At 39.3% G+C, this 22,083-nt stretch overlaps 1 protein-coding gene across 5 annotated transcripts in view; it reads left to right on the top strand.

The window, feature by feature from the left end:
- Window positions 1-22,083, top strand: part of LOC122817012 — a 505,254-nt gene that overhangs the window by 401,889 nt on the left and 81,282 nt on the right. For 3 of the 5 annotated variants that reach the window (XM_044090123.1, XM_044090122.1, XM_044090124.1), the window contains exon 4: window positions 161-267. The exons of the other annotated variants lie outside the window; for them this stretch is intronic. In XM_044090123.1, the coding sequence (XP_043946058.1) occupies window positions 161-267 (107 nt within the window). The remainder of the gene's footprint in view (window positions 1-160; window positions 268-22,083) is intronic. 5 annotated transcript variants of the gene reach the window in all.

Genomic DNA, 22,083 nt, shown 5'->3' with positions numbered 1-22,083 from the left:
AAGGTCAGCATAGGATTTAAACTAGCTTAACGACAGGTAAAGTATATTTCCCTTGCATAAATGAATAGATCACATTATGAGTATAAAGCAAGAAAAGAGAAAAAAAAAACAACATTCTGTTTAGTTTTAACGTGTTTTGTTGTCTTTTTGTTGTTTGCAGGAATCGAGATAAAAGAATTGTCTGAGAGACTTGAGTCACCATTGTCTATTCCAGAGAAATCAGGATATAGTAATTCATTGCTTGGGCATGTGGTCCTGTCAACGGTGGTGTGTTCTTTCTTTCTTTTAGTTCTGACAATTGCAGTTTTGATTATAAGGCAGAAAAATTATGTATACAGCAGCTGTCTGCCAAAGCAGCCGTATGACTTAGGTGGTCTTCTTGCAGAACCGAAACAAGAGCCATTTTAGTTTTGCAGTTGCCACGCATCCTGATTCCCAGACGGCAGTCCCATGTTCAGCTGTACAGTCCTGTCTTGTATGCCCCAGATCTTTTATGCCCCAGAGTAGAAGGACTACACATCTCAGTTTCCAGCTGCTTCTGGCAGGCAACAGTGTTAGTCTGCTTGCTCCAAGTAATGTCAACTCTGTAAAGGAGCTATTAACACAGCCAGTCTGTTAACCCACATAAAAACTGTAATAAACACACACACACACACACACACACACATACACGCACACACGTGCACATGCGCGCCCACACACACACACAAAACTGTATGTGCATAAGCATGTAACACAGGCAAAACTAGTTATTAACTGAGTGTAGAAATGCTTAAACCAGCTTGGATTATTAGAACTGAAAGGAAGACAGGAATATTGTAATACAGTCTGGTCTGTACAGGAGTGTCATAAAATATAATTCTATACCAGTCTGTGCAAGAATGCCCTAAAGTCTAATTCCTTTCTAACATAATACTAGAACTCTGCTGCTGCTGCATGTATGTGCTAAATGGCTGCATGACAAGGTTAACTGAGTACACTGTCAAACAACTGTTTGATAACATAGTGATGTAGTGATTCAGGAAAAATATGCATGTATGTTATGCAGATATGTAGCTCTGTCCTCGTATGCCTCCCCCATGATTTTGTCATACTTTGGCCACATCTGTGTGATGACATAATTTTGGACACAACTTACTGGATCCTTCTTTGGACATCTGAAAGGGCGGCAACCGTGTTTTGTATTTGTCACATATCAGTCCTCAAGCAATGTGCAAGGTTGCTTTTGTCTTCACATTTAGGTTCATTCGGAAATAAAAATGGCAAGCAATATTCATTAGCTAAGGTGGCAAACTTCAAATGACTTTGATCCTTCAGAACCAAGTGAGTCTCACAGCTTCAGTACTTGTAGGTCGTCCCATTAAGGGGAATGCAACTGTTAATGGTTCTTGCACAATTAAACAGAACAAAATGACCTTGTGTGTGCAGATGTGAGATTAGATAGTAAAGATGTATGCCACTGTAAATATAGACTGTGCTTCATGAAGCAGCAGTGTACAGACAGTACTGGATGCACAGCTAACAAAACAGGTTGCACCTCCATTAGTTGACTTGGAGCAAGTTTGTCATGATTCCAGAGAAGTACAAACTGGAAGCTACTTCAGATTGGTCAATGTGGTTCTTATAGTCACTTAGGGCACTTCTGGTAGTTGGATTGCAAGCTGCATTGTACAGAGAATGTCAGACTATGTAAGATACTGCAGGCTAGTTGATAAAATGCTGATTAACTTTCTTTAGCCTTTTGTCAATGAGGAATACCTTTAATTGGTATCTCATCATTAGTAATTTACTGTTCACATGGAAACTGTTATATTTTTATGTAGCTGTTGAAATGGATGTATTTTTAAAACAGCATGAACCTGTTTACTTTTGTATAAGTACTGCAAGTAGACATTAGTATTTCCAGTGTTTTTTATATTCCTGTGAAGTTTTTCATGTTCTTGTTTTAGGATTGTCTTCCTTATTTGGACAGCCTTGTTGTCATGGTCATTTCCTCATCCTGTAGCTTTTATGACTTCTTCTGTGTACCTTTTTAACTTCTATGCAATACTGCTTCTGGTATTTAACCAGTATATAGCTTTCTGCTCCTACACCATGACTAGAAAGCTTATTCTGTTTGATCACCAGATACCCCAGCTACACACACACACACACACACACACACACACACACACACACACACACACACACACACACAAATTCATTTCACATTTCAGCAAATCCTAGTACATCATTTCTGTGTCTTTGAGATGAGGTCAAGCAGGGCACCATGTCAGAAGTTTGCATAACAATGGAAAAGGGGAATTAATGTTTTTTGGTAGTACTGATGTTTTCCCTATTTCCATACTTTTATAACCTTGGAGTTATTGTGTATAACTAGTAGGGGGGTATAGATGCACAACCACCCACAAGGAATGTGCCAGGGGAACTTGCCCACTCTGCAGTGGCAGATTGTGTACCCTGGGATCTGGGTGGTTTTCAAACCATGTCCCCATACACACACTTTTTTGACCACTTGCAAATGGACTTGTTCTTTTGGATTCACCTTTCTGATTGTTTTAATCCATAAAAGACCACTCATACTGCTGTAACCCACTCATATTCATACGTACCAATTACAGCCACTTGACTTTTGTGTACACCTGAAATGGAGTACTTGGAATGCTGAGATTATTCCCCCAAAACAGAAAAAGGGCAAGCTTTTTTACTCAACCTTCTGGTGTCAGAAATGTGCTTAATAAGGTTTTGTTGAGCACTCCTAAGCTTTGTTAAGAGCATGGCATGCTGCAGAGATTAACAGCTGACAGTGCAGGCCCAGCAAAGATCAAAGGAAACAAAAAGCATGGTACAATAAAATGTCTAACGCAGGGGTTTCAAACTCAAATGACCACTGGTGCTGTCTGAGGATTAGCAAACTCAAGCAAGGGCCACAGCCTCTAAGACAACAAGAAATGCAGGTAATTGGCTAGAAAAATAGTGTATTCACGTTCCTCATCTATAATTATGAAAACCAATGTCCGCATAAGCCCATACATATTTTGCACAAACTTTTAGTGAATGAGTGCTTTTATCCCCATTTAAATCATGGACTTCATCAGATTAAAAATATTCTCCCTTCACATCCTTTAAATGCTAAAATCAACACTGCCATCTAGTGTACAAATTACTAAATAGCGTACAATACTATAATATGTTACTATCTATCTAAAAACATATCAAAAAATTAATTATTTATAAAAAACAGTCAAAAATCTATTCAGCACATATGTTGCTTGTAAAAAATGTAACCATAAACAAATAAATAATACAATAAAACTTGCTGCAGTTAAATCCTAGAACTTTTACTGATTAATAGGCTGGTGATGGAAATTAGATCATTGATATCAGGGATGGTTTATTTCTTTCAGTAAAACCTGCCAGTATAATTTGCATCTCTCAACATAAGCTTCCCAATCACCACCCCTCTCGAAAAGCGGTACCTTTTTCAGTATGAAAAACAAAAACTTTTTGAAATTCACACATATGTTAGAATGTTTAACCAAGGCATTAATAGTATCCTTCCTCCTAATGGCATAGTCTTGCTGATAAATCCTGTGTTTTAATGCATTTACTGTCTTCTGTATGTAAAAAAGCTAGGCAGTTACAACACTGAGGTAAGTAAACCACACCAACATCTTGCAATTTAATTTCCCATTGGGTTGAATAGATTTGGTGTAGTTGCCCTCTGTAAAACTAGAACATTCATAAATAAATCTACATTGGCTGCAAGCTCCACATTTAAACATTCCTTTAGCCACCATGTTGTTCTCCCATTTCCTGTGGGGAACCTTCTCAAATCTATTCTTCAAGTCCAAACCATTCTTAAGAACCACAGTGGGATTTTGCCCCCATTAACATGTTTATGCACCTAGCCTACTTGTGTATTAAAATATTCTTAACGCCCTTACTTGCACCACTATAACTACAAACATACGATCTACAGAATGGTTGTATAACACCATAAGGGTCAACTATATTGGGAGTTCTATCCCAGGAAAAATTCCCAAAGACTTCCAATGTATATTTTAATAACGGTTTGTAAAGACACTCTTTTTCTTTAACCACCTCTTCCATCAACCCTTCAACAAAATGCAGAGGATAATTTCTCTCTGTTAACATCTTAATTAAAATTTTACCTCATCATCGATTTTTGGATACAACAATTTCTAGAGATGTTAAACAAGGATGCTTTGTATCTACAATTTTTAGAAAAGTGACATGTTCAAGTAAGTTTGTTGCACTAAAACAGTCATCACTTTGGCAGAAGAAAAATGTAAAAACACAGTTTATCAGATTTTCATGTTTAGTGTCTAAGGACAGTATGTTCGATGCCAAGGTTCATTTATGAAAATCCTAGTTTTACAGTGGAAAACTACACCAAATCTATTTACCCCAATGGGAAATTCAGTTGCAACACGTCGGGTGTGGTTTATTTAGCTCAGTGTTGTACCTACCCAGCTTTTTACATAGGGAAGACAGTGAATGCATTAAAACACAAGATTTACCAGTACGATTATGTGATTAGGAGAAAGATAAGTGTTTCTAATATATGTGTGAAATTCAAAAAGTTTTTGCTTTTCATATTGGAAAAGGTACCACTCTTCGAGAGGGGCAATGATTGGGAAACTTTTAAGTTGAGAAACATGAATTATATTGGCAGGTTTTATTGAATGCAACCCCCCCAGGTATCAACGATCGAATTTCCATCACCAGCCTATTAATTAGTAAAAGGTCTAGGATTTAATTGGTGTATGGTTACATGTTTTACATGTATATGTATTAAATGGATTTTTGGATGTTTTATGAATAATGAATTTAGTTGATTTTTGATATGTTTTTAGATAGATTGTAACATATTATGGTATTTATGTGATTTAGTAAATTGTACACTAGATGGCAGTGTTGATTTTAGAATTTAAACAGCGTGCAGGGTAAACGCATTTAATCTGATGAAGTCCATGATTTATATGTGGACTAAAGTGCTCATTCAATAAAAGTTTGTGCCTAATGTGTGTGGGCTTTTGCGGTCATTGGTTTATAGTTTTATTTTCCGCAGTTTGGGATTTTGTTTATTTCATCTGTAATTATGCTGCTTTGAGGGCTGCTTGAAGTCAGAGGGCCATGATTTCTTCAGAACAACATCTTGTTTCTGCCTGCTGTCTGTTTGGCAACAATAAGTGTTCTACTGACTTCGCTCAAAAGAAACTGTTGAAGTGAAGCGAAACAATCAAACACAAAAACAGGAGGTGAAGCAGTCGAGAATAGCACCAAAACACCTAGTCCAATAATTTGTTGAACGCAGCTTTATTAAAATCCAGTAGCGTTTTCGCTGCTAAAAAACAATTGCAGCTTCTTCAGAACAAACAAAAAAGTGAATGTTAGTGCCAAATATTTAAAAGGAAATCGGAGGTGTGGCATTGACGTCACTTCCTCTAGTGCGCTAATTCACTTTAAACTCACAATCAGCAAGATAAAATCTGGCGTTTCTACCTTGGTTTGTCATTTACTGTGCAATTTCTCATTCACAGTAAATGAATTAACATTCACTTTTTTGTTTGTTCTGAAGAAGCTGCAATTGTTTTTTAGCAGCGAAAACGCTACTGGATTTTAATAAAGCTGCGTTCAACAAATTATCGGACTAGGTGTTTTGGTGCTATTCTCGACTGCTTCACCTCCTGTTTTTGTGTATGACTTCGCTCAAAAGGTGAATTAATCAGAAACCTCTTTGAGTTTCAAGGTGTTTACTGCTGAAGTGCCCCCCTGCCTGAAGTCATGGATTGGGGAGGCCACCAGAATAGATCCTGTTGTAATCCTACAATGCAAAAAAAATGTGTTTTACTGTGTAGTTCCTAATAGGAATTTGAGTGGTATAAGAATTTGCTGGCTTTGCCATGCTGGTTTTAGAAAGCCACATTTATATTCTTGAAATTTTGATAAGTTTCTCAATTTATTTATTATTTATTTATCTTTGCTTAATGGGAAGAGCATTGATCACAGAAGACACATTGCAGGTCAGTTCTGGGAAAGAATGGAACACAAAATAGGAGAAACTGAGTAACAAGTTATGCAAAGGACATTTTTTGTACATTTTTGCAGTAACTATAAGGAAAACACTTGTATTCTTTTTAAAATAACATCAAAATGCATGAAAGGTTATATACACTATATGCAATAGAGAAAAGGAAAAAAAAAGGTAGTGTGGGTGATTAATATCCAGGTGAGGATGTTTCTTGAGAGGTAACATATACCAGTAAGGATATGCATCAGTTTAGGATATGGATGAATTTAGGTGGCATGTCCAGGAGGGGAGCACTTGCATTGGACTTGTTTGCAAAAATGTTACCTGAATGTGGTGTAGGAAGTTAAGGGTTTTATATAGAAGAGAAGTGAGTCCCAGAATTTAGATGCTAGAATAGAGAAACTATGGTTTGTGCATTGTGGCTTTGTTTTGAGAACTTTAAGGATTGCACCTGAGTACATTTGAGATCTGAGGTTGTAGGAAGAGATCTTTGTTGTGAGTTTTGAAGGTGGGAGGATTTTAGTAGTGGGACTCGTGCAGTCCTGGATTGAGACGGGAGACCATTCCTTCTATAATTTTTTAGCATTCATAGATCGAAAAGTTCTAAATAGCCTGCACTTAAGCATTACATGCAGTGGCTGGTTGGGGTTTGGGGGAGGGTTTTTAGGCAAACTCATTCAATGGTCTTATAATGAATATATCTCCCCTTGGCTTGCTGTTAGGAGGCTACCATCCCAACACTGCTAAGCTTGCAGCAGTTAGAAAGCAAAATCACTAATGAAGTGTAGGTGAGAAATAAATGGGTATTAAAATTATGAAAAACTGACTCTTCTGGAGTGACCTAGTGTTTTTGTTAAGGAATATGATGGTGCAAAATTATGATTAATTAAAGCTGCTTATTATTCTCTTTTTTTATATGCTCCTTATAAATAAAATTGTGCACATTGAAATGTTTGTTATAATGTTTGCTTTTGGGTACAAGAGGTTGTGTTCCTTAAGAAGTCTGTGTTCAATATCCAGACTGAGTTCTTAGCACTAGGACAAAAAACGATGCACTTCAGATACTGGATTTTATGTATTTATTTATTTTTTGGGGGGGAGGGTGCTTTAGAGAAACTCCTAATATCAGGGTTTTCTTTGAGACATTTTGTTAGCTTTGCAGTTTTCCCCCAGTTTTGAATCAGATAGCTTTGATCTGGTTCCCGTTTTGGGCCCCATATTATATCTGCATTTTATTTCCTTTTTGTTTAGGAGTCCTTTCTGTTTTCAGGCAGTGACAATTCTATTTAAATGTATATTTGTGTGTGATTTTTTTAGCATATCTAGCAGCCCTTATCAGGCAGATATGCTTTATGACTCTTTGGTAGGTTACTATTGTGTGTGTCCATAACCCAGTATCACATTGCAATGAGTTGTTGGGTAGTACTGAACTTGAGTGTAACTTCTTTTGTCTTGGACATGATCAAAGTAGCAGACATACAGAATAAATCTGTTTCTTGTCAAGACCTGCAGCCATGTGCAGGCTCGTCTGAAGGTATTTGTATTACCAGTTCTAAGCACCTCCTTTGGTGTTACATTCTATATGCTTATTATCCAGTGTGGCAAATGTCTCCTAACTTCTGTGGTCTGTTTCTCATGCTAGAATGACTGCAGTAGGAGTGACTGCCTCACAGTGCCTTGGCCTCATCCCTGTCTCAGTACCCTTAGCACAAGTGAAGTTCTTGACCTTGTCACATCTGCTGCTGCATCTGTGTCTCTTTCAAGGTGGTAGCATTTTATGCCTAGTACTTTATCTGTAGCATACTCCAGCCATACCCTGAATCCATCTGGTGGCCAGGTTGTGCAAGCTTTGCAGGAGTCTGTAGTCTTTCTTAAAGGTGGGCTTATAGAAGTTCATGCAGTATTCTGCAGGAAGGCAAAACAGATGGTGTGGAGGGAATTAGTAATTCATTTCTGTTGCTGTGCAAACGATGACTTCCCTATAGACATTCCATTGAGCAGATTTCCAACATATAAATGTCTGATAAACTACATTAGTAGTCTGTGGAAGACACTTATCTTGTAGTCTGGAATAGTTCAGGTTAAGCCTCTATATTATGTTACCCTCTGATGCTGAGAAGGTGGGTATGCCAAGTCATGTTCCTGGTATGTGCTTATAGGTGCTGCTAGAGCAATATGTGGAATACACTCTGCAGTAACTTACAGTATGTGACCAAGAGATTTCAAAGGGCTGAAGTTTTGAATGATTGGAGTCTGCACAGCATGGGTAAGTCTGCCAGCTAAGGAGTTGCTACATTACAGCGATAATCAGATGACCACTTAGAGCACAAATTAAATTAGTTGTGTGATCAAAAATTCACTGCATAATGTTAAGGCATTACTGAAACACTTTTTTTTTGCATCTTGTGTATGGCTTAATTTATACACAAGTCGACAACTTAGGAATTTTAGTTTAGACAAATGGAAACAAGTGCATGTGTCAATATTAGTTTATTTTTGGCATCTGTTAAATGTGATAAGGTGAACATTACTAGCTTCATGACTGGAAAACGTGCCTGGCGTGATGGATGCCAAGAAATCCAGTTTTGAAAAGTTTGTGCCATTTGTTGATAGAATCTTGCATACCCCCTTTATCCCTTCTCACAAGTCACCAGTTATAAGTTGCCTGCAAAAAAATCAAGTTTTGAAGCAGTTTTCTGTGTCCTTTGGATTTTTATAAAGTTTTATTTGCTATGAAATGTATATATATATATATATATATATATATATATATATATATATATATATATATATATATATATATATATACACACACACACACACACACACACACACACACACACATATACATACTGCGACCCCTTACGTGTGTGTGTGTGTGTGTGTGTGTAAATGGTTTCACTTCATACTCTCGAAATGCTGAAATCTCGAATTTCAGCATTCCGAGACCATGAAGCTGAAAATGCAGAATGCCGAAAGTACATGAGCGAATTTGAATATCTCAAATCCACGCTTATGCATTTCCGGTATGTTGCATGAAGTGTTTGGCTGGTATGGTGCCTGAAATTGAAGGTGAGTGAGTGTGTGGTGTTTTTGTACGTTGTATGTGTGGGTAAGGGTAGGGAGGTGTAAGTAAGAGTGTGTGTTGGATTTGTTGGTGTTTGTGTATGTGTGATGTGTATTTGTGTGCGAGCGAGTGTAGAATGCTGTGGTGTGAGGTTTTTTTTTGTTATGTGCGATCTCAGAGTTGGTATATATAAGTAGGGTTCCTATTAGATGACCGAAGATGCATTATATCGAATGCGTCTTGGTCGAACTTAAAACAACGAAAATGCAAAATAACGAAGTGGCTTTTAAGCGAATTCTTTCCCAGGGAAAGACTTCACTTGGCCACTTCCGTTACTTTGCCATTTTCGGCACTGTAGTGCGATCTCTGAGTTGGTATATTTAAATAGGGGAAATGTGGGGGGCACCACCCCCCATATTGGGGAGTGTGGGGGGGTGAAGCCCACCACTTTATGTATTATTTCAATTTGATTTTTCTTTTTTTTTGGAACAGCAATTTTAATCGCTGTTCTGAGCTTTTGAGATTGTAAGCTTTCGCTTACATGGGTTTGATTATTCATCGTTCGCTTTTTTAAGCATTTGATGATATAATATAGACCCATATAAGTAGGGTGTGTGTGTGGGGCACAGCCCCCCACATTGGGGGTTTAGGGGAGGCTTGCCCCCCTGCTTATATGTAGTGTAGGGTTGTGTGGTTTGTGTGCTGTGGGTGGAATGGTGTGTGTGTGTTATGTGGTGTATGGTGTAGGTATGTTCGTGCCTGTGTGATTGTTGATTGTGGGTTTCAGGATTGTGAATGGTTTGGCTTCATATTTTTCGAAATGCTGAAATTTGAGATTTCAGCATTTCGAGATTATGAAGTGAAACCGTATAGATACAGACACACTAATGGTGAGCTCACATAGACTCAGAAAAGACAGATAAAGTGATTAAAAATGTAATACAAACTTTATCACTCTGCTCCATATCCAACAATGATTACAAGGAGCTAATAACTTTTCATTAATAACATTCTGAGTGTTTATTAGGTAAATGCTGAAAAACACTTGACTTCCATTTTTATGATGGTAATATAATTATGGCTTTTGTCAATGAGGAGACAGGAGCATAGAATTTAAGAAGTGAGTGGGAGTTGTCCACATTACTGAATTAATTGTAGTGCACAAACACCTATTGTTAGCTGAAGTAATTCATACAATGCATACATTTTTCGAATAATGCTGTTATTAGTTTAGCTGCAGTAGTAGTGATTGTGAATGAAGTGACACTGGATAAATGCTGTAATTTGTCTGGACTCCAGTTAAGTTGTGAAAGCTTCACTGGGCTTTGCACTCTTGACACAATATCTATTCACTTCAGTCTGTTATAGATTAATATTATAGAATGAAGTTAACTGGCATTCAAAAATATGCACGCTGACTGGGGAAATCAGTCATCTTACCCATTGTAAAGAAAGCGTTATTCACAGAAGAACCCTGGCATGTAAACAGTCTGTTTTAGTAAAATAAAACAGTAAGTGATTCTCTATCCACTGTACTCCCTGTCATGCCCAGAAATTTAAAAGCGTCTTGGGGGGGGGGGGGGGCAGAAAATGGACTTCTCAGTGATGATTATATTTAGAGGAAAAGGAAACTGCACCAGTTTCTGATGCTCAGATTGCAGTGAAAACAGTGACACACATTGACATATAAAAAATTGCAATTAAATATTTTAAACCCACAATGACATAAAATATCCCTAATGCCACAACAGCAAAACAAGAATCATTGTGTCACTCAAAGAAACACATCACTAAAAGTAAATCCCATGCACAAAAATGTGTGTGTGTGTGGGGTGTGTGTGTGTGTGTGTGTGTGTATGTGAGATGCACACTTTTGCATATGCTGTTCTTGTGCTGGGCAGGTCATCAGCCATGTTCTGTGAATATGTTATCCTCTCTTCCTAATGCCTTTGCAGTACTGTTTGACAGGTATGGTTCCACCACTTTTCTGATGTGGGGATCTTAGGCACTATGGACAATCACCCTGTTTTGCCACCATCAAAGCAGACACTCCCCTTCTTGCCTGTTAGACAGACAAGCAATGGCTGTATGTACAGCAGGATTTGTCCTTTCCACTAGAGCCTATTTTTCAGTGTACCAGTTCATCCCATTGTTGTTTTGAATGCTGTCTGCTCCATCAGAATTGTTCAGTCATGTGTGTTGGTTTGCTGCACGGAGTCTGTGGCCATGGTAGCTGTGTCCTTTAGCTTTCAGTGTCTGTGGCTTAGCAATGTGACAGCCCCGTTTTCAGTGTTCTTTCCTATGGGAATTTGTTCTGTGACCTAAGTACTGGAACCCAGAGCAAAGTGACCAAACCACTGTGGGTAAACTATTATCCATTTGCAGTCATGGGTCTTTGCAAAAATATTATTTTGTTTATGGGATAAGTTAACTGATCCAAAATGGATCATTTTCTTCCACTATCCCGGCCTTTGGAAAAGTACAGCTGGTGTAAAGTAAAAAAAAAAAAAAAAAAAGAGGTAGAAGACAATTACTATTAAACAGGGCAATATATAATGCATAATTGTGCATATGTGATTGCAGCATAAAATTAAATTAAACATACTAAGATTGTTTTACTGGAGCATGGTTGTATATCATCAGAGTCCACCAACAAAAATGTAAGGATTACGACAGTATTGCACAGTAAAATCCATACATAGTATGCTGTAAGATAATACAGCATCCTGTGGCAGCTTGCTTTTTATCTGAGCTGTATGCTAGTGTTGAGCCTTTGACAATGAGTTCATTGTAAAATAGTCAACTACTTTATATTTGCTAGATTAACTACAAACACTGCTATGTGCAATTGTTTAAATATTCAAACTTAAAGGTTTATAAAAGAAAAAAGCAGTTCGGGCACACCAGAAAACATCTCACAGTTAATTTATTGCAATACTTAAACAAATAACAATCAATTTTTTTCTATGTAAAAATAATGCAATCTCTTAAAAACCAAACGCTGAAGTCTGCAAACCAAAGTCAAATGAACACACAAACTGCTGCCCAACAATAAAGGTTGTCCTCCACTGTATTAATCCAAAAACGTCCACACGGTGAATGGTTGAAACCTTTTATTAAAGTGAAACAAAAAACTACTAAAATTACACTCCATAGATTTAGCGCGCTTTCATCTCGTGTCCCGAGACTTCATCAGAATCATCTGTAAAACTCTTCAAACACATTTAAATAGTGTTACATTCATTTTCATTGGTTATTCATAAATTCATTTCACTACTACGTCACTATTCTATTTAAATCAATAAAATTAAATAGATTTTAAAAGGTTTTAGTATTTATATTATCAAGCTAAAAGTGCTAAGTTTAACTTATGGCTGCGTGTTATTTGTTTTTGTTTTTTGCACATTTATACTGTATCCGTTGGTAGTAGGGTGTTGCAAAACTTAGTTTTGAATAGAAGTAATTTATTCTATTAATTTTATTGATTTAAATAGAATAGTGACGTAGTAGTGAAATGAATTTATGAATAACCAATGAAAATGAATGTAACATTATTTAAATGTGTTTGAAGAGTTTTACAGATGATTCACTTTAATAAAAGGTTTCAGCCATTCACCGTGTGGACGTTTTCGGATTAATACAGTGGAGGACAACCTTTATTGTTGGGCAGCGGTTTGTGTGTTCAATCTCTTAAAAAACATAAAATAAATGTTAATATAGGTGTACAAACTATACCAATGTTAAAATTTTCTAGCCTTCTTTATTAAATATGGCTTAATAGAAATATGGTCATTGACTTGTTTTCATGTATCCCAACTGAAGATGGTTTGGAATTTTTTTATGCAATTCATAATAAGAAAAGCTCTTCACTCAATTTGGAAGTATATGTATTGGTTGAACTCATGAGGATGGTGTTAGAGAACAACTATATTTATTTTGAGGGGGAGACTTTCAAACAGATTGAGGTGTAGCTATAGGGGCAGCTTGTGCCCCCATATACGCCACCCTAGTCCTTTTGAAATGGGAAATTATGTGTGTATTTAATTGTGATTATTGGAGATATATCAAACTATATCGGCGTTTTTGGACAATATTTTTGTTATATGGGATAGACCTGAAGATATTTTAACCCATTTTATTGAGTATCTGAACGCTACCACAAATTTCTTAAGATTTACATATAAATATGATAGGACTGGGATTGATTATTTAGATGTGAGAGTGGACAAGTTTGAAGGATGGTTAAAATCTAGGATACATCAAAAAAGTACATTTAGTAATTCCTATCTTCCCTACACTAGTGCACACCCTTGGAAATAAAAAAGAAGTGTTGTGAAAGGTCAGATGGTCAGGGCAGCTAGGATAACCTCTGAGAGAAATGACTTCTTGGATGAAATTGAGTTGATTTCCAAACTATTTAATGGCAGGGGCTACCCTGTAAGTTTAATTGAGGAGATAGCCTTGGAAGTTATTGAGGGATGGAGTGTCAAATATGTGCCCTTACTAGGTGAAACTCAACAAATCCTTTCACGTCATAGGGGTGATGACGGGCAACATTTCACAAGGGCATTGGTGATTCAGTATAACCATGCTTCACAGGAAATTAAGGACTTGATTAAGAACAATTGGAAAATGTTAAAATTTAACCAAGACATTGTGCAAAAAATAGGTGAGAGTCCTAGATTTGTTTTCAAGACGGGTACTAATTTAAAAAAAGCTTTTGAAAGAAATAGGAATGAGATAAAACATCAGGGTGATTTTGGAACCAGAAAATGTGGGAGATGTGCATACTGCAAATACATTACTGGTAAGGAACAAATAATATTGGATAATAATGTGGAGTGTTATACATTTTAGGAGGGGCAACTGTATGACTAAGGGTGTAGGTTACTTGGCCTTATGTAAAGACTATCCTAGTTTTTATGTGGGGAATCTGAAAGAGCACTGGGAAAGCATATTTATGAACACACTTATAATATTAAGATGAGTCTGAACAATGCTCTTTACAGGCAACTTTCTACACACCCTTGTCATACTGGATTTCTTTTTGGAATTTTGGAACAGGTCTGTGTGGATCCTAGGGGAGGTGACTGGGAGAACTGGCTCAGTTGTAGGGAAACCTACTGGCAAGTTAAGCTTAATGCAGCTAACCCCCCAGGTCTGAATGACCAAATTTCTATTAAACCATATTTAATAAAGAAGGCTAGAAAATTTTAACATTGCTATATTTTTGTACACCTATATCAACATTTATTAATGTTTTATGTTTTTTAAGAGAGTGTATTATTTTTACATAGAAAAAATGTGAATTGCTTGTTATTTATTTAAGTATGTAGTGATTGAGTCTATATACCTTTAAGACATTTTGGTGCCTTTTTTGAGAAACAGGATATTTAAATGGCTGTAACTGTATGTGTTTTATTCACTTGATAAAGCCCTGCATGGTGTCAGGGCGAAAGCGCTTGTGTAGAATTTTATTGCAATAAATTAACTGTGAGCTTTTTTTTGGTGTGCCTGAACCGATTTTTCTTTTATTGGTTACTATTTTCGTTTTTTTCTACTGTTTTTGTGGTTTTAAACTTAAATGTCTATATGAATTACTGTGTGTGTATATACATTTTTTTTTCTTTCTTTTTTTTTTTACCTCTGTGGGAATCACAATATTGGGACCAGATCCTGCACTGAGTTGTAGAGTTGGAAGATTATGAGGTAATTTATTAATGAAAATAGAGAAGAGGAGCTAGGATAGAACCTTGGGGTGCTCCCATTGACAGAGGTGTGAGAGAAGGAAGAGCCTGTTTTACCTTGGAAGGGTGTTATGCAAGACGTATTGGAACCAGGTGATGGATGGGTTACTACTGTCAATATGCAGAAGAGAGAGAAGGGGGAGTTGGTGGCTGACCAGGTCAAACACTTTTATGAAGTCAATGAATATTTTAAAAATAGATAAAATGTCTGGAACTACATGTCAACTGATTATGAGAAAGGGGACAGTATTTGTTTGTGATTAAAGTACTGTTTGGGTGTCAGTGAAACAGTCAAAGAGGGTAACATTGTTAGCGTGTCTGTGCAGCATCGGAAGTAACAGAGAAATAGAAAAACTAAATTCTCAGGCTGATGCAGTGCTAAGGTTGGGTTTCTGGTATTTTAGAAACATTGCTTGAATGTGCTTTCTTCTACTCTAATATGAACAAACAATATTTGGTTTGGCACAGAGCCTTGTTGTAGATAGACTGTTCTGGTAAACAGCGGAGATACCCTGCCTGTGAGCTTGTGCATCTGTAGCACAGACAGGCACTTTGACTTTACAAAACTGGCACACTGTACCTCTGCACTAGTGGCATGGATGGATAATCTGTCACATCACTAGTGGCGCAGGGAAGTACACCATCTCTACATTAGTGGCACTCACAGGAAGCCTTCCTCTGCACCATTTCATGAACAGAGACTGTGATTCTCTTCAAGTGGCACAGACAGGCATGTTGCCCTTACAGCAGCAGCACTCTGTATCAACAACACAGACACCTTGCTTATATGTGAGTGACAAACACCCTACGTAGCTTAGTTATCCTGGCTTTACATCAGTGACACAGTTTGGTACCCTACCTTTACAGTAGTTGTACAAGTAGGCACCCTACCTCTATATTAGTGACATACAGGCACCCTCCTTTTACATGAGTAGTACATATAAACATCTTGCTTTTACAGCAGTAGCACAGACTAAAGCCCTGGTTCAACATCAGTTGTACAGACAGATACTCTGTGTCTAAATTAGTAGCACAAATTGACACCTTACTTCTGCATCAGTGGCACAGACGGGCTCATTGCCTCTACATAAGTGGCACAGGTAGCCACCCTACCTCTTCAATGATACACAGACTTAATGCTTCTATGTCAGTGGCACAGATGCCTTGGTTCTACACTGGTGGCATAAACAAGCATCACCTTTCCTGTAAATAATTGACTGATAGGCACCTTGCTTCCACATCAGTAATGCAGATAGGTTCATAGACACTACTTCTGTACAGTGTTGGCACAGACAGGTACCATGCATTTGCAACAGTGGCCCAGGTGCTCTGCCTTTTCATCAGTTGCATGGATAGACAGTCTACCTTCAAACTAGTGGCACTCATAGGTAGCCTATCTCTGCAACAGTTGCATAATCACTTTACTTGAACTCTAGTGACACTGACAGGCATTCTTCTTATATGTCAGCAGTATGTAAAGCACACTTCTGTGCCAGTGCACAGACTGGAATCCTGCCTGTGTAATGGCAAAGAAAGAGAGACTGACTGTGCACTGCTTGGACAATTTCTTCCATGTTACTGACTTAAATTGGTTGGAAGGGGAGTGCTGGAGCTGTGCAGGTAGAGGCTATAAAGTGATCTTTTGCAGTGGCTGTATTTGTGCTGTAGAAATCTATACATACTAACCTTAAGGCATTCTTAATACATGTGGGAAACTTTGCATGTGTAAACCAGCTTTTTGGTAATCGTATGGTTAGAATTTTTGTGCCATCATAAGTGTGATGTGGTAGTTCTCTATAAAGTAAATATAACTATATTTAAATGTTAGTTTATTATAAGCAATTATTAAGCTGTAATTGTTGGTTTTGTAATCATTCTATCATTAACTCAGGATTCCACATAAAAAAATGCTAAGTAAATTACTTTGCACTGTACTTCCATATAATGATTGAATTTTACTTAGTCATTTGCATATCCAGTGAATACTTCTGTTTTGTTTTATTCTTTTGTTTATCTGGGCATGCACTCTAAACAGATGTGCCTCTTTCACAGTGAACTTGGAACATTGCTCACTTAGAACTACCCAAGTATGTACATGGAAGTTGTAGGAATTGGAATCAAGGCAGCAAGCAGCAGGCAGCTTGTTTGCAGTGCATTATCTTAAATTAGTAAGGCACTGTTATATGGAGGAGAAAAGTAATCTGATCTGAAGGTATTCACGACAGTGATGTACATTCAGAATAATGTGCATGAAGTTTAAGATTAACTTGATAATCATGAGCTGGAATGTATTGTATTTAAATGTTATCATCCAGCCATTGATACTTGCAGTTTATAATGTACCATATAAAGGAAGTGTCACATTACTTTGCTTTTTCTTTTGGGGAAGGCATTTCGAGTCCAGTACGTACTGTGTTTTGCAACAGTGGGAAGTATGTGCAGAGTTGTTTCTTATTAATTAGCTGTGGTAATGCTCTCTTGAGGAACAAGCAGCTGTGTAATTTTGTTAATCAAGCACAACAAAATAAAAAAAACTCCTTCAATAAGTCTTCTTTTATGTATTACATTGGAAATATTATTAATTCATAAAATAAATTAGTTTTTTGTCTTATAAAGCAGACATTACATGTTTTGCCTTTATTTTGTGTAAATAATATGTATAAACCTAAGGCTACTGCCTCTGAGTAACTAATATAATCCTTATAATCCAAAATCTGCATTATTCTTCCATTTTTACAACACAAACAACATGGCTATACTACATGAAGTAGGACTGTGTTGCTCAGACTGCACTGCCTTGGTTATTTCATGGTAAATGTATAAATAAGTAAAGACACATTTAAATGTGTATAGTTTGTTTTGTACAACATTTCTCAAGGTAATGAAAAACAAATGTTATGGATTCAATGACTGTACATTAAAGAACTCAATGTCACTTATTGTATGTAGTGGTTCTGTGTCAAATGAAATGACTACAGAAAGCATGTAAAATAAAAAAATAAATATTACAACAGAAGAAGCCTGAGGCTAATTATATGATTTACAAATGGCATCAGGGTAATATCATCCAATAGTTTTCTCTTAGTAACTTTTGACTATGTTTTTAGTTTTTTTATTATATCTTTTTGCTGTCAGGTTGTTTTGGCAGATCTAGACCCTTTTTACAGTTATGGTGTCATTATATACCTATAAATAATAATAACTTCCAGTTGCACAAATTAAGCCCAGAGATGCTGCTAAATGCTATAGGTGCAAGACACTAAAGAAGGGTCAGAAGAGTTTAAAGACAGAGAAAGAGAGACTTGAAGTCTCTCGTGGAGTAAAAAAAAGAAGCACTCTGGTTCCTCATAACTTTAAACATCTAAAAATAAAAAACAAAACAATGGAGCAAAAATCAACCAAAGCTCCATACACATGTAGTTAGGCGGTCTACCACCACAGCTGGGGAAGCAGATTAGACTTCTTTTATTGGTATGGATCTAGCTGCAGACATGCCATGTTTTTGCCCTTTTTCTGAGCTTGTCAGTAGATCATAAGTAGATTGTTTGGCTATACTTTGGAAACACAGAGCTTAAGACCAAACCTGATGTCCATAAATGGTATGGTGCCTGCACAGTATCCCCAATAACATCCAGACAAGGGGTTTTGCTGTATTGGCCTAAATTTGCTAGTAAAGACTTAAAAAGTGAAAAGTCATGGAGCAGAAACACTGGTATGCCCTTAAGGTATCCTCTGCATATCTCCCATAGGTCTCCACAATGGGAGGCTTAAGGTATTACACAGTGAAGGCTCTATTTTAGCTGGGTCTTTCTTGGAGTGTTTTTGATACATATATATATATATATATATATGTGTGTGTGTGTGTGTGTGTGTATGAATATATATATCTATCTATATATATATATATATATATATATATACACACACACACACACACACACATGCATATATATATATATATATATATATATATATATATATATATATATCTATATCTAGCTATATATATATATATATATATATATCTATACATACATACACACACACACACACACACGATTTTCACTGTTGAAGTGATACCCTGACCCAATGTGCAAAATAGGAAAAAGGGGTTATGGATGGATAGATATGTAGATGTTCTTTGTGTTTCACTGTTGCAGTTATCACATTTGGGTTATCCCTGCCAGGGTAGCCCTCTGCTGGCCCGAATACCAAAGGCTTAGTATTTCTGTGTCAGTTACTGTCGCTTCAGGACTGACGTCAGGTCATCAGTAGTATAAAGTAAGGCAGCCAATGCAATTACATCAGTCTTTCTTGCCGTGGAGCCCAAAGCAGAAGCAGTTTGCATGAGTGCCAGTCGGCCGTTACCTGAGTTTCATCTACCAAATTGAAGTTGAAGTCTTCTAAAGCTAAGTACCCCATTGGGGATCCTTTTTTCTTGCACTAACTGATGTCAGAAAAAGTTAATAATTGTCTCGCCTGTGGAAAACAAATACCACACCGAGACTTTCATTCTTGCTGCTTCACTTGTTTAGCCCCAGTTGTCTCTTCTGTGCAGAACTATCTGTCGTCGGGTCATTATTGTAGCTAGATATTTTTACCTACAGTCCTCGAATTCCGATATGGTTTTGGTAAGCCGTCCGACAACAGATCTTCCGAAAAAACAAAAAGATAAAAGACATAGACCGCACAGGTCCAAACCTACCGACAACACTTCCGTTAAGCTAGTCGTCAGTTCACCGGTCCTCAGTGAGGCGCTTTTGCAGTTCATGCTGCCCACATCTGAAGTAGGGACTTCATTTGTCAGCAACCTGTGGGTCTTGGATCCGATATCGGATCCGAGCCGGCAACTTGTTTCATAGCTAATGGATCCGAGCTCCTAGCTCCTTCCCTCACCCATAATCCCCTGCCAACCCTCCATGACCTCAGATCTAGTTTGCCGCGCTTGTGAGTAGCTGGATTTTCGAGCTGTTAGCGAGTATTTCAGATAAGTGAATTTTTTTCTCTCACTTTCCCTGTCATTAGCTTAAAAAAAAGTGTGTAAGAGTCAGGTTCCCTGTATTTTTATATCTTTTATATAGTTTTTTCCCTCCCTTCGCTGGCCGTTAGTGAGTGTGTGTGTGTGTGTGTGTGTGTGTGTGTGTGTGTGTTTGTGTTTTGGGGCCTGTGTGTCTGTGTAGTCCTTGTTTTTTTCCTCAAGTATGGCTGAGGCCCCAAAAGCCTTTTTTTCAAAATGTGCCGAGTGTGGCCATAAGCTCTCCCCGGCTGATGGCCACACTCGGTGCGTTCGGTGCCTTGGGGTTGAACACCTCTCCTCAGGCTGTACCATTTGTGCAACGTTTAACCCCAGGGCACTGAAAGAGCGGAGGTCGAAGCTGGTCCTGGTGGGACTTTTTCCCCGCACTCGGCTTCGGCCCCTGCTCCTCCCGTGGCACTACCACAGCCTGTGGTGATAGCCACTCCTGCCCCCCTTCCTTTGGCCGGGACTCAAACTCCCGCTAAAGCGCCGGAGGACAGGGAGGCCAGGAGGGAGAAGCACCACAAGCGGCGGCTTCGGCTTCGGCCCCGCCAGCTAAGTGGGTTTCTCCCTCCACAGCTTCTAGGTCTCCTCCTCCTCAGCTCCGATCTCCTTGTTTCTCCCCAGGACCCGAGGAGGAGGAGGCCCAATCTCCATCAAGGTCATCGAGGCGGCATTCCAGGCCTGCCTCGGTGGCCTCATCGAGATCGGCTTACAGTATGTCAGATGCAGACTTGGACCGGATGATGCGAAGGTTCATCCAGGCCCAGCTGCAGATGGGAGTGCTCTTGCCTCCCCCCCCCCTTTGGGGGGGAGCTCGACACCCTTTTTTGCTCCAAGTGCTCTTTCTCTGACCCGCTACCCGGGTTCGGAGCATTTAGAGCCGGGCAGCGTCGGAGCCGGGGTGGGTTGGCGCCGACAGTACTTGGTACTTCGGATCCGATCCTGCCCTTGAGTCTGTCGGATCCGACCTCTCGGAGCTGTGGGCCGAGCTTCGGATCCAAGGGATTCAGTGTGCCTTCGGCTCTGTCCAGGTCGGAGCACACTGGCCCTTCAGATCCAACGGTCTCGGCGCCGGCTCTGATCCCTTCATCGGATCCGAGTGGGAGTCGGCTCTCGGAGCCCAGGGAGAGCGGTTCCCCCTCGGCCTTCGATGTAGTGGAGAGGGCTCTGTCGAGAGCATCCGGACCCCCAGCCCTTGTCTCGGCTCCACCCTGCACTCCCTCTCTGCTGGGCCAGGCTTCCATCACCCGGCCACAGGGACAGCCTGCTTCGATGTCCCAGGTTGTTCCATTGGAACAGGATGTTGCTGGCGAGACCTCCTCGGACAGCCCCCCCCCCCCCAAGGAAGTGCCTCGCAAGCACAAGTGCAAGAGGAGGCACGTGGACTCCCCTGAGTCCTTAACCGAGGACACGGACTTGGGTGAAGGGAAGGCTCCCAAGATCACCCCCTGAGGATGTCTCCTTTGGAGACATCATAGAAATGCTTAGGATCAGAGGTGGGTGGTCTGCCCCCAAGGCTTCCTCCGACGAGTCCGTGTTTCTGGAGGCATTCGAAGCAGGCCCGTCTACTTCTTGGGTGTCCCCTCCAGCCGACCCCCTGGTGGACCTTATTACCACCAGGGCGTGGAAGGACCCGGACACCGTGGAGCCAGTCCCTAAACGCCCGGACAGGATACTGAGCCCCCCCGCAGACTGGTCCCACTGGAGCAAGGGTCCCCCCTTAGATGCCATGTTGATGGCGGCAGCCACAAAGAGGGAACTAGCTCAGGAGAGCCCCTCAGTCCATCCACCGAGCAAGGGGTCCCGCTCGATGGATCACTTAGGGAAGCAAGTTTTTAGTTCAGCGACCTTTTCGGTAAGGTCCCTGAACTATATGGCACATGTCATCAGGATGCAGTGGGACCTTATCAAAGAATACGCTGCCTCCCCCCCTGAGTCCATGTCAGCGGAGGACAAACAGTTGTACTCCACCCGAATGGCCACTCTGAGGTCCATTTCGAATACCTCTATGCGGCTATTGTCCCACGCCACCGAGGGAGCCGCTAGAGCTAGCGGAGTGGGCCTGGTCATGAGATGTCAGGCCTGGCTCCGGCATTGTGACTTTGTGGAGCCCTTTAAAGCATCCTTTGCGAATGCCCCTTTTGATGGTTCTGCCCTGTTTGGCAAAACGGTTCGCGAGACGCTAGTCCAG

This window comes from Protopterus annectens, chromosome 12.part0 (genome assembly GCF_019279795.1).
Source record: "Protopterus annectens isolate FY-2018-M chromosome 12.part0, PAN1.0, whole genome shotgun sequence".
In the NCBI taxonomy this organism is placed as follows: domain Eukaryota; kingdom Metazoa; phylum Chordata; order Ceratodontiformes; family Protopteridae; genus Protopterus; species Protopterus annectens.
Note: the sequence above shows the minus strand (reverse complement) of the source record. Positions and strands in the feature narration are given on the sequence as shown.